General features: G+C 34.9%; 1 protein-coding gene across 1 annotated transcript in view; it reads left to right on the top strand.

Moving 5' to 3' along the window:
• Positions 1-827: 827 nt before the first annotated feature.
• Positions 828-17,817, top strand: part of LOC134234278 (lysosomal acid phosphatase-like) — a 36,154-nt gene continuing 19,164 nt past the window's right edge. Inside the window, exons 1-7 of the mRNA XM_062716331.1 lie at positions 828-893; positions 2,838-2,936; positions 5,612-5,698; positions 13,309-13,441; positions 13,532-13,614; positions 14,763-14,961; positions 15,822-15,941. Of these exons, the coding sequence (XP_062572315.1) occupies positions 828-893; positions 2,838-2,936; positions 5,612-5,698; positions 13,309-13,441; positions 13,532-13,614; positions 14,763-14,961; positions 15,822-15,941 (787 nt within the window). The remainder of the gene's footprint in view (positions 894-2,837; positions 2,937-5,611; positions 5,699-13,308; positions 13,442-13,531; positions 13,615-14,762; positions 14,962-15,821; positions 15,942-17,817) is intronic.

Here is a 17,817-nt window from a genome sequence, read left to right as displayed (position 1 = left end):
AGAAGATTTTCAAAAATTTCCCTATGTATTTCTATGTAAAACTTCGATTCCCCATTGTGGCCCCGTCCTTCCCCCGGGGGTCATGATTTGAACAATTTAGAATCTACACTACCCCAGGATGCTTCCACATAAGTTTCAGCTTTACTGGCCCAGTGGTTCTTGAGAAGAAGATTTTTTAATGACCCCACCCTATTTTTGTCTTTTCTTGATTATCTCCCCTTGCGAGGGGATATGTCCCTTCATTTTAACAATTTAAATTCCCCTTTACCCAAGGATGCTTTGTACCAAGTTTGGTCAAAATTGGCCCAGTGGTTCTTGAGAAGAAGTCGAAAATGTGAAAAGTTTACAGACGGACAGACAGACAGACGGACAGACGGACGGACGGACGGACGACGGACAAAATGTGATCAGAAAAGCTCACTTGAGCCTTCGGCTCAGGTGAGCTAAAAATTGAGAACGAGAAATGTCAAGATATCTCAGGAAAATCCCAGGATACCTTGACTTCTCCTGGGCCTACAGGATTTACTTTAATTTCACTACTGAGCATTTGACTAAAAATTTAAACATATCATTTCAAAGCTAACCTTTATGAAATAAAAATTATTTTAAGTAATATAGAGAGAGATGGCATTTTCTAGGGAGTTGGATGGTCATTCACGATTTGAAAAAATGTCGATAAAAAATCTCCAGCTTTGAGACCCAAACTCCAACTGAAAAATTTCAAATCTCCAGTTGTGATTGTTCAGTTCTGTCACATGTATGCATGGGTGAAGTTTCATCAAAATCGGTGACCATGTGTGGCAACGAAGTTTAAGTGGTTACAGAGAATGGCTATTAAAACTTTAGGATCCCTCGTGGCTAGTAGAAGTTTTAGTAAAGTTTATACCACGCATGTATGTAGAAATTGTGAAATAAGCAAAACAACAAAGAAAACAATAAATTACATATTTTATATATTCATGTGAAAGAAATAATATGAAATAAATGCAACAGCCTGCTTTTTATATACCAAACTATGACATCCGATTATAATTGGTATAATCGCATCGGAAGCAGTAACCGATTCCAACCGATGATCGATTGTGAAAATTAACCGATGTCCCATCACTAGTGCTCTAATGGATTTCTAAATATTATTTTTTATGTGTGTTCAAAGACTTAAAATCACATAAGTACATGTAAACCAGAATGCGCAATTACGTAATGTCGAACGGTCATTGGATTTTATATGCACACTAGCACTGTAGGTAGGATTGATCGATAAAGTTCTGCCAAACCATAATTTAATTAAACTATTGTTAGATGTTACCCGTTATTTATCATTAGCACCTTCAAAGTTTGGCTTCTATCGCCTCAAGATAAACAATGCAATCAAGCATGGCAATTGAGCTTGCAGACAATACCTGATTATGATTACTGTTTATCCAATACCTGATTATGATTACTGTTTATCCAAGTAACATTCTTTCAATGCATGACTTGTTTTAATATGAATAATATGCATAAATACTGCATTTCTTTTATTTAAAATAAAATTAAAATAAAATTTAACATTGTGTCACGTATGATTGTGTAACGGGAGAGAGAAAATGCAGCGGACCAGACCGGGATTCGAACCCGGGCCCCCTGAAACTCCGGTCAGGTGCTCTACCAACTGAGCTATCTGGCCACCGGCGATCGAATCCGGCTGACCGCCACATTCCTCCCTCCTTAAAGGTCTTTGGCCCTCCAAAGACCCCAACCCAGGCTCATCCCTGGCAGGTCTTTCACCTGTCAATTCCAGGGCATGGCACGGCACCAAATGTAACGGGAGAGGAGAAAATGCAGCGGACCAGACCGGGCCCCCTGAAACTCCGGTCAGGTGCTCTACCAACTGAGCTATCTGGCCACCGGCGATCGAATCCAGCTGACCGCCACAATTGCAACACCATGGTAAAGTTGACGAATGTTTACTTATATACAGGAGTGCTATTGTGTTTCGGTGCTTGACTAACCAAAAAGTCAAATACGGGCGTGGATGAAAAAAATAAAAATATCACATTTATATAGTTTAATGACAAGTGCAAGCACTAAAATTTATTTGCGCCAATGTATTCCCAATTGCGTTTGCGCTAAAATACTTATGTGCCAAATTTTCTTGTTTTACAGTATTTTTAGCCCCACTCTGAAGGAGAGGGGGTATACTGTTTTACCCTTGTGTGTCCAGCTGTGTGTCCATGTGTCTTTCCTGTCCATTACAAATTTTCTTGGCAGTTTTCTCAGCAAATACTCATCACAGATGATTGAAATTTCAGCACACCCAGTGTTTAGGCAAGCCATATTGTGGGATTCAATATTTTTTTGTTCAAATGTCAACTACTTGTTTATCCATGCATAAAATTCTGTCCATACCAAATTTCCATCACAGTTTTCTCAGCAGCTACTTAATATTGCAGATGATTAAAATTTTAGCAGATATGGTATTGACATTTTCACTTCGTACAAATTAATATTGTCAACATAAGATGGTACATTCACTCAAGTATATGCATCAATGAAATTCCTTAATTTAAGTGGAACTTATCCAATTCTTTTTAGCAAAAAGGAAAAGTGACGCTGCTTTAGACGACGTTATCATTCATGTGCCATAGTGTAAGGCAAAACAACAAGTATTTCACTTGTAAATTCCATGTACATTTGAAATTTAATATGGAGTTTGTTCCTGTTATTATGTGACAGAAAAGTTATTTTATTTATCTAGTTTGTAAATGTCATTCTTGTTTAAAATTACGCATAAGTTTAGATTCGTTTGAATCATTTCCAGTATTGACATTAAATGACATTTTTGATTTCCTCAGTTGCTGAGTTCCCATGCCACTTGTCCATTATTGGAATATCTCCATCAGGAATTCATTTCAAAGAATCAACAGCTTAAAGATCTTATCAAACAAAAACAGGTATATGTTATATGTTACATCCATAGATATGCACACATTATACAGTGAAATAATTTAATTTTAGTTGTAACATGTCATTTGATTGAATGAAAGATTTATTTTATATTGTATAACATAAGTTGCTGCATCACAATGAGTTATGTCAAACGTATTACTCCGCTTGACGTTGCTTTTAAAATATGCTCAATTTTAAAGCCATTTTTTGAGGAAAAATTGTTTTATTGTCTACACTGAAATTGAATTATAAGCAATGAAGCTGATTTTAACCTATGTTATATGATATAACATAACTTTGGGCAGTTTACGCTTTTTAGGTCACCTGAATAACTCAGGGTTATTGCTATCTGTCATGCGTCGTCTGTCATGTGTTATTATTTAAACATTTTCAGCTTCTTCCATGAAACCACTAAACAATTTTGGCATATAGCATCTATGGGTGAAGGGAAGTAAATATTATGAATTTCATGGCCCCTGCCTCCCTGAGTAGGGGGGAGGGGTGGGGCAAAAACCACTAAAATTAATTCAATCTTAATCTTCTTCTTTACTCCTGAACATTAAGCAGCCAAACTGTTAGTATGATTGTAATCAGCATTGAGCCCTCTACCAAAATTGTGAATTTCATGGCCCTTGGGTCAGGGGTTCTAGTGCTAGGGCAGGGCTAAATAAGTATATAGTGAAAATGCATGAATTCTTTGAACATCTTCTCTGTTCCTGGGTTTTATGAAAACAAACTAAATGCATAGTTATGTTGAGGAAGGTCGTGTCTTCCACAATTGTGAATTTCATGGCCTCTGGATCAGGGGTTCTGGTGTTAGGGTGGGCTCCATTGATTATAAAGTGAAAATGCATTAATTCTTTTAAGTCGTCTCTGCTCCTGGGTATTAATCCAATGAACTATGTACATAGGAATGATGAAGAAAGGTGCCTCTTCCAATATTGAATTTCATGGACCCTGGGTCAGGGTTTCTGGTTTTTAGGTTGGGCTCTATTGAGTATATAGTCAAAATGCATTAATGCTTTGAAAATCTCCTTTGTTACTGGGTATTATGCTGATGATTTAAGTACTTAGTTATGGTGAGCAAGCTTAAGTTTGCTTCTTCCAGAATTGTGAATTTCAAGGCCCTTGGGCAGGGGTACCTGGATGGGGTTGGGGGCTCTCATGATTTTATACTGAAAATGAATTAATGCTTTGAAATCTGCTCCTTGGTATTGATCGACCATTCATAACGAGCAAGGGTGCCTTTTCCAAAATTGTGGTGAAATGTGTGGCCAGGGGTTCTTGTGGGGTGGGGCATTTCTGATCATAAAGTGGAAATGCATATTTTCTTTGTTCCTCTGCTCTGTCTCTGGGTATTAAGTAATCAAAGTAAGCATGCAAAGTGTAAAGTTGTTATGAGCAATGGTGCCTCTTTCAAAATTGTGAATTTCATGGTCTCTGGTTTAAAACACGAACCAAATTCATTTGTTGGAAAGTCGTTACATGATACTCAGGTGACCTATAAGGCCCATGGGCCTCTTGTTTATAAACTGCTTTGTGGTTTATAAAGCATTAGCTGCCGTAAGTTATGTTATGTCGTATGACATAAGTTAAAATAAGCTTCATTCCTTAAATAACTAATTTTCATGCGGGAATATATTTTGTTGTTGTCAAGGCATGAAGAGAAATAACATTTTGTATACCATGGAATGTATTTTTTCCCTATTTTTAGCCTTGACCCTTTCCTTTGATCTTTGCTTGATGTTTTTAATTTATGTTTACTTTAGTTGAAAAGAAACTCAAAAAAAAAGTTTTTTATCAAACCTTACGTGCCATTTGACATTGATGAGATTTCATTTCAACTTCATCAACATTTCTTTACTTTGACCTTCCTTTGACTTTATTTTTCTTCATTAGTTATTTCCCTTTGCTTTCACCATTCATAATTAATCACTGTAAATACTGTATTTCTTATATCAATTTATTAAATTTTAAAGTACTCGCACAGTTTTTAATGATTATAGGTAGATTAATGATAGATGAAAAATGATGAGGCAATTGGCCTCCTGTTATTCTGTTCGGGCTAAATTTTATTAGATTTTGTACATTCAGAAATTTGTGTTCCCCTCTTTCTTCACTGAAAATGGGGGAGAAAGTAAGGGGATATTAATTCTGGTCTGTCTGTCTTTCTGTAACACTTTCATTTCCATAAGATATCTCAAGAAGCTTTTGAGCTAGCTCTTGTAAGGAAATTTTTACATAACAATACCCTGTAGTCAAAGAAAGACCCCTATTGGTTTTGAAGTCCAAAGGTCAAGGTCATAAATTCATACATTCTGTCTGTTTTTAAACTCATTTCTGTGCCATATTATATCTTGAGAAGCCTTTGATCTTTTGTAATGAAATTCTATACCACAACTCCCTATGGCGAAGACCCCTAATGCTTTTGAGGTCAAATAGTCAAGGTCATAAAATCAAACATTATATTTCTGTGTAAAACATTTCCAAGTGATATATCAAGAAGCTTTTGAGGTTTTTTAATCAAATTTTTTACCATAACTCCCTATGTCCCCACCCACCCCTCTTAAAGCGTATCCCCTCCAGCTCCCCTCTAGATCAGTGCAAGTGCTCTTCATTTTTTCCTTAAGTGGGGTGTCAGTTGAATTGATTATGTTAACCTGTGAACTATTTTTTTCAGTGGTTAATTCATCATGTAGCCACCCATACCGGGCTTCCTCCCACTATAGATAGCCTCTTTGAAGTGCAGGATCCTCTGTTTTGTGAGGTAACTCATCTAATGATGCAGTAAAACTTAAAATATGTATTCAAATAAAAAAAAATTGATGGACGATAATGAATTATCATGTGAAATCCATCTTCGCTAGCCAAGGGTTTCTGATAGCTACTCTCCTCATAATCCCTTGGTATACAGTGTTGAGAGAAGTTGTTTTTTTTTCTCGAGTTCTGATTGGGATTCCGTACACCCGGTCGACCAATCAGCAATTGTTTTTAGCCGGGCTTATTGCTCAAAGAGCAATTGCCGGCTTATGTGATCCTGTTCAAGGCAGGATGTTGACCCCATAGTCGCCATTTTAAAGTTACGTTCAAAAATATAGTTCTTACTCTCAACCGCTTTTGAGATGATACAAACGCTAAATAAAGCAACAAAAATAAAACGAAGTTTTATCTATATAATAATAAACATAAGAAGTAATGACTTTGAAAACTTCATAAGTCAAAGAACATAGTTCATTAGCGTTAGGATTTTTGATAATCAGTGTTACCGTAGTTCTCTACACATACGAGGTAAATCAGGAGAGGGAACCAGACTGGCCAGTTTGTTTACATTCAGCTGCGGTACCAGATTAATTCTGATTCTGACAAAATCAGACCGTGGTATTAGGATTGAAAAACTCACTGTCAGTGTCTTATCATTTATATTGATAGTTTTAAAATATTTTTTTCATCAGAATATAAACGTGATTCATGTAAGAAATCCATTCTACTCTGTAAATGAGCCCGGCTCTCTGTACTTCTGAGTACTTTGATTTGTAAATGACTATTTGCATTCGGGATACTTCTTGACTCTTTAATATTGGAAATGAAAAGGGCAAGTAAACAACGATTCGTAGGATAACATGCAATTCAATGAATATAGCTGTGGTGTCATCCAGTATCTTCTAAATAAATTATGTGATTAAGAATCTATATTGAAGCTTCAGATTTGTACTATAAATAATAAATAAACATAATTACTCAATTATTGTTTCTTAATTATTCTTGAAAAAAACTTTAATTTTTTATGGCGTGGAGCGAAGCTCGATCGTCATCTATTGATCAGTCAGATTTACGTGACCGAATGTTTCAGTGGATGCATCCGCGATAGAAAATAGCAACAGCTGTAAACCAATTTCTTTTAAAACGTTCACAATGAATAATAGCTTGAATATGGAATTACGTCAATTGTATCTTCAATTAATTCTACTACAAAAGAATGATATTATGTTTAATTTTTAGGCAAGAAAAACCTTATGGCTGTTGCGAATGAATTTCTACAGAGAGGTTGTGTCGAATGACATGAATAACATTTTGGGATGGATTACTGTAATACAAACAACCTTAAAAGTACTTGGACACAGATTTGAAGTTACTATTTTCTGTATAATATCACAACTTATATATTTTGATAGCATTTCACACAAAAATTAATTAAAATCTTATTTCGTTTAAAAGTTATTAAAACTTCAAATTTTTTGGCGGGTTTGATTTACACATCCTTGCACTTTCACAAATTTTAACTTTATTCTTAATCCTTAGGAAAAGTGGCAATCTTGAACTGCTATATTAATTTATTTTGTGTGAAATGCTATCAAAATATATAGTAAGAATTCCTGGCATACTCCTCAGAATAAATTAATTTCAGCTGCCTTTTATAGTTCCATTGTTTATTGGAAATCTCCTGAGTTAGCTCCTCCCACTTAATTAATAAACCCTGCCCACTGGGACTGCCTTCTGGGACTGCTGGGACTGCTGTGAGACTGCTTTAGCAGTCCCAGAAAGCAGTCCCCGGGACTGCTCTGGGACTGCTTTGTGTCAGGTTGGGTCTGGTCGGTACAGTAAAATAAATCATGTTTGGATGGTAAGATGCCATTCTTTTCACCTTTTTCAACATTTTTTAGACTTTCTATAATTGTAATTTGAAAGATTGAACAAATAAATGAATAATTTCTGGACTTCATAATATGTACCTAAATACTGGTATTTAGGTGTCCGTATCACGATAAGTATAACACAACAAAAATCGCGATATACCGGTATACCGATAAAATCGCACATCCCTAGTCACTCACTTGACCTATCTCAGATTTTTTGAAATTGTTTATCTTGTTCGACGCCATTGAAGCCTTTCAGGCTTTTGATTTTAAACAGGCGTCTTTATTTCTGTCGATGACGCAATCTGCATGTACCTGATAGATTCAAGATCACGTGACGAAAACAATCCTGTCTTTTGACTTCACCGTATGCCAAGGGATTATGAGGAGAGAAGCGTATCAGAAACCCTTGGTTAGCGAAGAAATCTGGCAATTTCTTTTCAGCAATTTCAGCTTTTGACAACTGTTGTCTTATTTTCTTAACTACTTAAAAATTCCAGTGAACTTTTGGAAAATTACAATCACAATATTTTACCAAAATCAACAGCTTATGAACTCAAAACTTTTCAACTTTATACACAACCATTCCCCCAGATGAATTAAAGTCTAGGCATTTTGCATATCAATGACAGCTGCTTTTTCAGTAAAATGGAACTTGTTAATTCACTTACCTTGTCATTGGTCATTTGCAAAATTAGTTTGTTAAAAACATGCTGATTGTACACACAAGTATTCTGAAGTTGGCATTAGAAAGATGTTTGAATTTTGATTGACAATAGCTATGTGATTTTTGGAGACCAGGTCTTCCAACAATCTATTGGAATTCACATGGGTACCAATTGCGCCCGTTACAATTTTTGTATTCATATGAAGCAGAATTTGTCTAAAATCTTATATACATGAAAAGAAGAAAACACTTGCTGTGGCCTTCAACTGGACATTTGAATATATCAACGATGCATTGTCAGTTAACATTGGTTATTTCCATTCTTATGAGCTTGAGATAAAAGATACCACGGAGTCTGAAACATCTGTTTCATATTTGGATATTTTACTTGAAAAGATGTTAATAGTGATCTAACAACCAAGCTCTATGATAAACATTATGACTTTAACTTTCCAATTGTCAGCTTCCCTAACTTGTGCAGCAATATACCTTCATCACCTGCATACAAGGTTTATATCTCTCAATTGTAGTTGTAAACTTTTTACATTTTCATCTTCTTCTCCAGAACTACTGAGCCAATTGAACTGAACTTGGCACAGAGTATCCTTGGGTGAATGGGATTTAAGTTTCTTCAAATAAAGGGCCACACACTCCTCCAAGGGGAGGTATTTACCAAATAGCAAAAATTTCATGACATCATTGAAAAATCTTATTCTCGAGAACCAATGGGCCAGGAAAGATGAAACTCATGTGGAATCAGTGTCAGGTAGTGAAGATTCAAATTTTTGTTCAAAACATAACCCCAAGGAGTAGGGTTGGGCCACAATGGACGATCAAAGTTTACATAGGAATATATTTGGAAAATCTTCAAAAATGGTCTTCTGTGAAGAACAGCAATGCTATGATTTGTCATATTTATATGAAAGTACAGTATAATTTGTCCAAACCGGCTATCGCCGGTTCCATAAAATTTGGCCGGTTTAGACAGAATCCGGAGTGCAGGAAAAATGCAGGAAAATATTAATTTTGAAAATTTCGTTGTTTATTTCGAGTACATCATATACATAATATAAAATGAAATTAAATTATGAAATCATTCAATATTTTGGAGTCTAGAAATTATAAAATAGTCTCACATGACTTACTGTATTTTCTTACGAAGTTTGAAAGTCGGGTGAAATGTTAGCTAAATCAAAATCTACAGGCACGCATTGTTTAGGCCTACTACTCGTATATATCAAGCGGACAGGGTTTCGCATGTCAAAGAGCTCATTCATTGTATAAACATGAATGGACAATTATTTACGATGTGCTATTCACTGGATTGAACTTTATTTTTTATGTAAAAAATTACGTCTTCCCCCACAGTGTTATGGCGCCATTTTGAAATGCGTTCGATTATCGATCCCGATTTATATTTTGATTTGTAAATCGCGTACATAACTTTTTGTGTTCATGTTATAATGTGGTAAAAAGAGTTAAACAAAGTTAAATGTTTAAAAATTGTAATTTAATCATATATTTTTTTAAAGTGGTTTGTGTCACCGCCGCATTTCACTGAGTTCGTAGAGTGGAGCTGCAATGGATGATCAAAGTTTTACATAGGAATTTTTAGGAAAAATCTTCTCAAGAACAACAATGCATGATTGGTCATATCTTCATCCTCAGGTGGTGTAGATTCAAGTTTGTTGAAATCATGACCCCAGGAGTAGGGTGGGGCTGCTATGGATGATCCATGTCAGTCGGTCTTAAGTGCTTGTAATGTCGGTCTTCAGTGCTTGTAATGTCGGTCTTCAGTGCTTGTAATGTCCATCTTCAGTGCTTGTAATGTCGGTCTTCAGTGCTTGTAATGTCCGTCTTCAGTGCATGTAATGTCGGTCTTCAGTACTTGTAATGTCCGTCTTCATTATTTTCATCTTTACATCCTTCCCTCTGTACATTCATCAAACTTTACATTCAGCTCTTTTTCAAAGAAACTGTCCTAGACGGCACAAGTCAGTACAAGATTGGTATAATATTAGTGAGATTTAATCAATTGTCACATCATTTTCCTTAACATTTACGGTATCGTAACTTTATCGTAATTTTGTCCATACTGTTCATTATTGTTTGTATAGCTCGGTTTAAGGGGGGACCTATGTCGTTCTACGTCAAGGCAGTGTTATGTGACGTCACAATAGCGACGTTTGTTTTTACCTGTTGATTTTTGCAACTGTGATATAGGCATAACATTGTTAATAATCAATAACGTACACAATTTACAAAAAGAAAATTTATTCATCATTAATAACAGTTTTATTTGATTTAAGGAGTTTGTTAATATTAGACTTCTCTTCCTTTGGTTAATAATTCATAGCAATTATAGTTGTAAAGAATTACGTCCATGATATGCTGATATATAAGTGCAAAAAGTTAAGATAAAATTCAGCAAAGAAAGCGGCTTAAATCAGGAAAATGTGTTTAATTTTATGTTTACCATTAATTGCATTTTCTGGATAAAACTAAGGAAAAAAAATAAGAAATGTACTAGTACCTATATTTGTTTATTTAATTGTAGTACATATAGATTTCATTGTATAAAGTCATTCCTAGGTACTGGTTTTTGACGGGGAAATGGGGGGGGGGGGGTTGAGAGAGATTGATTGGAATGAAGAAGAAAAGAATTAATCTAAATTAAATTATTTCTAATCGAAACAAAATGCTCGTTTTCGCAAAATGATTTTAAATGCAGATGTTTGACAGTGCTTACTTACCCTTTTTTTAGTGCAGAGAGGTCAATATTTATGACACAAGAGTACTACAATAAAAGAAAACGTCATATTTCTCGTTTATTTTATCATAAAGGTATACTTTTTTCTTTGTTAAAACAAAGAGATGAATCATTTCTTTCAAAAAATATGAATTAGAACATTTTCACACAAAGATTTTTTAAGATATTACCTGTTATGCATGTCGGAATTGTAAAAAATACGACAAGAAAAACGGGGTGATACTTACATTGTGCTCCAATATAATTTTTCATGCGAGATGAATTACAATGTATTTGGCTTCATTTTAAAGATAAAAGTCATATAAAATAAATGCCTGTTGATTTTAAATGGGATTTGACATTTTTGGTTCTTTTAAGCGCATATTTGGGGTAGAGCAATAATGTCTGAAAATAATCTATTTTTAGCATTTCACACTGTTTTTGCACGTGCTCCTGTGTAAAAATAAGCATATAAAGGTATTGTTTTTAATACCTTAAGATTAAGAGTAAGTGGTAAGGAAAGAAATGTCAAAGTTTTGAAAATTTCACACAAAGACTTTTTGGACATAGGTCCCCCCTTAAAAGAAATTATTCAAGATATTTTAATGAATATTCAAACATCAATATATATCTGTGAGAGCTTTTCAATTAAGTCTATGACCTTGCTAATATTTCTTTTATTTTATACATGTCTAGTCAATCTGATGTATTCTAATGATATCTCAAAAAGTAAAACCTGTAAGAAGTGAAGATTAGTTTGAAAGTGTTCAACTAATGACACTTGATCATTGATAAATTTAGATAATTATACCCCCCGCAAACGAAGTTTGGGGGGGTACATAGGAATCACCTTGTCCGTCTGTCCGTCCATCCGTCTGTCTAGCCGTCTGTCTAGCTGTACAAACATGTCCGGTTCATATCTTTCTTACGGAGGAACATTAGAATCTACTACTCCACACAAAGATTGCCCATCACCTAAGGGGGTGTCATGACCTTGACTCAAGGTCATTTGGAGATTCAAGGTCACTGGAAGAAAAATTTCATAATTCGTGTCCGGTCCATATCTTACTTATGGATAAACTTGGTAGGTTCTAATTTCAAACAAAGATTGCTTATGACCTAAGGGTGTGTCATGACCTTGACTGAAAGTCATTTGGGGAAGTTCAAGGTCACTGGAAGAAAAATTTCATAATTCATGTCTGGTCCATATCTTTCTTATGGATAAACTTGGTAGGTTCTAATTTCACACAAAGATTGCACATGACCTAAGGGTGTGTCATGACCTTGACCCAAGGTCATTTGGGGAAGTTCAAGGTCACTGGAAGAAAATTTCATAATTCGTGTCTGGTCCATATCTTTCTAATGGATAAACTTGGTAGGTTCTAATTTCACACAAAGATTGTTTATCACCTTAAGGTGTGTCATGACCTTGGGTCAAGGTCATTTGGGGAAGTTCAAGGTCACTGGAAGAAAAATTTCATAATTCCTGCCCGTTCCATATCTTTCTTATGGATAAACCTGGTAGGTTCTAATTTCACACAAAGATTGCACATGACCAAAGTGTGTGTCATGACCTTGGGTCAAGGTCATTTGGGGAAGTTCAAGGTCACTGGAAGAAAAATTTCATAATTCGTGTCCGTTCCATATCTTTCTTATGGATAAACCTGGTAGGTTGTAATTTCACACAAAGATTGCACATGACCAAAGGGTGTGTCATGACCTTGACCCAAGGTCATTTGGGGAAGTTCAAGGTCACTGGAAGAAAAATTTTATAATTCGTATCTGGTCCATATCTTTCTTATGGACAAACTTGGTAAGTTCTCATTTCACATAATGATTGCTCACTACCTTTGGATGTGTCATGATCTTGGGTCAAGGTCATTTGGGGAAGTTCAAGGTCACTGGAAGAAAAATTTTATAATTTGTGTCCAGTCCATATCTTTCTTATGCAAAACCTTGAATCTACTACTTCACACAAACATTGCTTACGACCTGAGGTTGTGTCATGACTTTGAACCAAGGTCATTTATGCAAGTTCAAGGTCACTGACAGAAAAAGTTCATAATTTGTGTCTTGTCCATATATTTAGTCTAATTTTTTTATTTGGCTGCGCCTTCGTTTCATTTATAAAAAATATAATGAGCAATTACATTTGCACTAAAAATGTTTTAGCATTTCTCTCTTCTCTTAGATCCATAAAATATTCATGATTTAACACTTCTGAAAAAACCGGGGGGGGGGGGGGGGGGGTGTATTTTGTCTCGTTTGGACAGTTCTAGTCATTTTAGTGTGAGTACAGTTTAATGTGTTTTAATCATCTTCTTTAGAGCCAACACAACATGATCAATACTACATCTGGTTGGTTGGCTGTTAATGGAACATTCCATGACATCATGGCACTGAGAGATTTGCCAAACAGCCTGCTATATCCTACCCCTCAAATGGCGCGACTACGGTCTGGTATATACTTACTACTTTATGTGTTTCCTAATGATAATAAAATATATACAAAGCAGTGTGATATATAGGTTGTAACTTAAACTTTTACAGGTGTTCTTCTTACAGAGATTGTGTCCAATATGAAAGCCAAAATAAATAAATCACTGGACACAGATTTAGTTCTTTATTCTGCTGTGAGTATAATTTGAGTTAAAACTTTACATGTATAAGTTACACAGAATAATTTAACACAAAGCTTTATTGATAATTGGAAGTGAGGTTTAATTTAATAAGGGTTTGTTCAGAAACAAATCTTTCATTAAGTATTTGCATATTTTGGATCAGAAGTTGTGCTCTATATGAAAAATTGAAAAAACACTTCAACTTTAGGTCATTTTTAAAGAAATTTACAGGATATGAGGAAACTGATGCATTTTATGACGTCATAATGCATTGAATAGAGGGAAAATTAGATTTAGATATGTGGTCTGCACCAACACTCCAAGTGATAAATACCGTATAAGTAGAATTTTTAGCAAGGATTTAATTTTGGCATTATCAGCAAGGGTGCTGATATCGCTAAAATTAGATATTGCTAAAAATCAATTGCGTTTTATTTCTAATAGCTACTTTAATGTGCATTTTAAAATCGCTAAATTGACATCTTGCTAAAAACAAATTACCAGATTTTAAAGACAAATCTCTAATTTTGCATCTCGCTAAAATTTCCACTTACACAGTACTGCATTTGCAACTAGCTAAACTGAGCAGATTTGATTTTTCAGAAATTCTCAGGGCCAATTAAGGCCCTAAGTGACTTTTCCTCTTTAGCAAATGAAATGCAGATTTCTTCCAAAAGAACAGTATGAAACAGTAAAAATTTGATGGCATCAGCTTTTCTAGAACCACTGTGCTAGAGAGGAAAGTCCTTATTGTGTTGAAAGATTAAAGTGTTAAGAAAGATTTAGATAAGTTTGTTTAGTTTATAGCTCTAAGGGAAATCATGTTCCTCAATAAGTGTAACATTGTTCTTATGACCATAAATCATATGCCAACTAGCAATTTTCTGGAGTTGCCTCAATGACTTGGGGATGATGGATAAGGGATTGTTTTTCTTTTTATTAGTATTACATTAGGAATCTTCTTTACAGGAATGAGTCTTACTGAGTTACATGCATTAATTCATATGAATTGTACATTAAAGTTTGTTAAAATCATGACATCTTGTGTGTAGGGTGGAATCATAGCTGAGATTTAAAGTTTTTGAGGCAATAATTTTTTTTTTCAGTACAATGTAGCTTTGATAAATGAGGCTTGGCTAAATTCCTTGTATTCATTGCAGCATGATGACACAATAGTTGGGTTGTTATCGGCTTTGAAGTACTTCAGGTACCCAGAATTCCCTGCCGTACAGCCTCAGTATTCAACGTCCATTGCCATAGAACTCCATGAAAAAGGCCCTTCTAACTTTGTTGTAAATGTTTACCTCAGAAATGAAACCAACTCTCCAAATCTTCGTCTCTTTCCTGTCCCCATTAAAGGTGAGATAAAGATAAAAACAATCAGCAAGCATAACCATTCATACTCGTTGACATCACTGTTAGGCAGGGCCCTGACTTAGGCATGCCAATTGCCCAATCTGTTTAAAATTCTTATTGTTGCTGTACAAACACCATCAGAATTTCAGATTGTAACAAAGATCTGATTTTAATCATATTGGCCAATTGCCAGGCTTACTATAAATAGCACAGAAGAAAAATAAACAAAAAGCCAAGCAGCATGGAAGCAGAAGCTTCCGATACACAAAATACTGTAGATTCCTTATTTTTCGGGAGTACTTACTTTCGTCAAATGGCTTTTTAACTTCAATTTGCGAGAATAAATATTCTTGAATGGACAGTTGATCAAGAAAATATATTGATTTCAGCACCATTAAAATATAAGTGATTAGTTTTATTTTGTAAGTGATGCTTCTTGCGAAATTACACGGTAATAAATTCCTTGCATATAACTAGGAATTTACAGTAGTCAAAGTGAGATACAATATTTCAACAAATAACCAACTTATTCTTAAGAAATGAAAATTGATATTTTTTGGTCAATTTGGATATCATTTAATAGAATTTACTCAGGTGACCTATTGCTATCTGTTTTCTTCCATCATCATCTGTCATGCATTAACGTTTAAACATTTTCAGCCTCATCTCTGGAACCACTGACCCAACTTCAACAATGAAATAAATTCATTGTTCTACATAATCTTAAGGAATAATCATATTCACGAGAATCAAATTTTCGCATGCACACTTTCTTGTGAAAATTATGCATGTCCCAAGTAATAATGCAAAAATAAAGTTCTTGCAAATAAAGAGTGATTTAAAGTATGCTATTTTATATTCAGGATGCAAAGATAGCTGCCCCTCTTCTCTCTTTACCAGTTTACTATTGGACATGTTGGTCAAAGATATCGAAACAGAATGCCAATTAGCAAAGCCTAGGTCCAAAGAAAGACAGGCTTCAGGTGAGTTAAACAGACACTTTAAGCAGAGCAAAACATTGGAGCATGTTTAACGTAAATAAGACTATTTTCCATGTGATCAGAAATTACCAGTACTTTTTATGGCGTCGAGCTTTAGCTCGGCGCACATATCGCTATGATGAAATCTCTGACTGTTCACCGCTTTCTTCATGCGCCAAATAATATAGTACTCAAACCAAGACCTTCATGTATCTGGCGTAGGAATATACATGCCACTTTAGCCCATAACTTTTGAGTGGGTAGGGATATGGCTTTCATATTTCACAGGTGTATTTCTTTAGACAAGAACTTTCTTTTGGTACAACCAAATTTGACCTTGTGACCTTGATCTTGGAGGTTGACCCACTTTAACCAAAAATTTCTGAACATTAATAATAGCTATAATTTCTGAATAGTTGGTGCTAGGGTTTTCATACTTGACAGGTTTATTCCTTGTGAGGAAACCTTTCATTGGGTATAAAAATATTTTACCTTGACCTTATAGAGTTTGGTCTATATATACACTATACAGATGTGTGCTAAAAGTGAAGATAAATTTATTTTTTCCCTGTATATTTCATTGAAAACAACATTTTGTAAAATCACTGGTATGACAACAATTCTTTACAGATTTTACCATTGTACCAATGATAATCCAAGAAATTGTTGTAGTCGATAAAAACAAGTTTTTATCTGATCAGCATCAATATTTTAAAAATATTGTAATTAAAGTGCGACATGAAAATTTAAAGGGGGAGGAAATAAGCACCTCCTTCAAATTTACCTAGTCTTGGAACCTCTGTCAATCATCTGAATTTAAGCCTGGGATTGGATACTTTGAATTGATTGACATTTAGTTGGCTTCTGTTGTGTATATCTTGTGTACCTTGTCTGGAGATCGTACCGGCCATCGAATTAACTTTCAGGCTTTTGATGCCTACCGCTTATGCCAACGTGATAAAGAAGCAATCAAATCGTTCTTTTCTTTTTTTAATTCATAAGAATATGCCATAAATATAATCAATCTATCAAATAATTAAATAAATGACAAGAAAATCATGGCTATTATAAATTTAATTTTAAACGGGAGGATTTCATATCACGATTACAATTGATAATTTTAATTTCCGTGTAAAAAAATGAGTTAACGTACATTTATTCCTCCATTAATTATACCCCACGCAACTAGTTGCTTGAGGTATAATGTTTTTGACCAGTCTGTCAGTGTGTCAGAGTGTCGGTCAGAGTGTCAGTCAGTCCTTTTTTTTTGTCAGCGCAACTCCTAATAAACCGCTGTACAGAATTTCGTCAAACTTTGCAGATATTTAGGACACACAATGTGTAGATGTGCATATTACCAGGAAATTCCGATTCCATTATTTTTTCCGGGAATTTCCGCACTTTTTAACTTAGGCATTTGGCCATACCTTGAATATAGAGATGAACAGTTTGTCAGCGCAACTCCTCATAAACCGCTGCACAGAATTTCGTCAAACTTTGCAGGTATTTAGGACACACAATGTGTAGATGTGCATATTACCAGGAAATTCCGATTTCATTATTTTTTCCGGGAATTTCCACACTTTTTAACTTAGGCATTTGGCCATACCTTGAATATAGAGATGAACAGTTTGTCAGCGCAACTCCTCATAAACCGCTGCACAGAATTTCGTCAAACTTTGCAGGTATTTAGGACACAATGTGTAGATGTGCATATTACCAGGAAATTCCGATTCCGTTATTTTTTCCGGGAATTTCCACACTTTTTAACTTAGATTTTTGGCCATACCTTTTATATAGAGATGAATAGTTTGTCAGCGCAACTCCTCATAAACCACTGCACAGAATTTTGTCAAACTTTGCAGATATTTAGGACACA

The sequence above is a fragment of the Saccostrea cucullata genome, unplaced genomic scaffold (assembly GCF_032062105.1).
Source record: "Saccostrea cucullata isolate Sc308-1 unplaced genomic scaffold, CSIRO_AGI_Scuc_v1 ctg165, whole genome shotgun sequence".
NCBI lineage: Eukaryota > Metazoa > Mollusca > Bivalvia > Ostreida > Ostreidae > Saccostrea > Saccostrea cuccullata.
The sequence above is the reverse complement of the archived record's forward strand: the minus strand, read 5'-3'. Positions and strand labels throughout refer to the sequence as shown.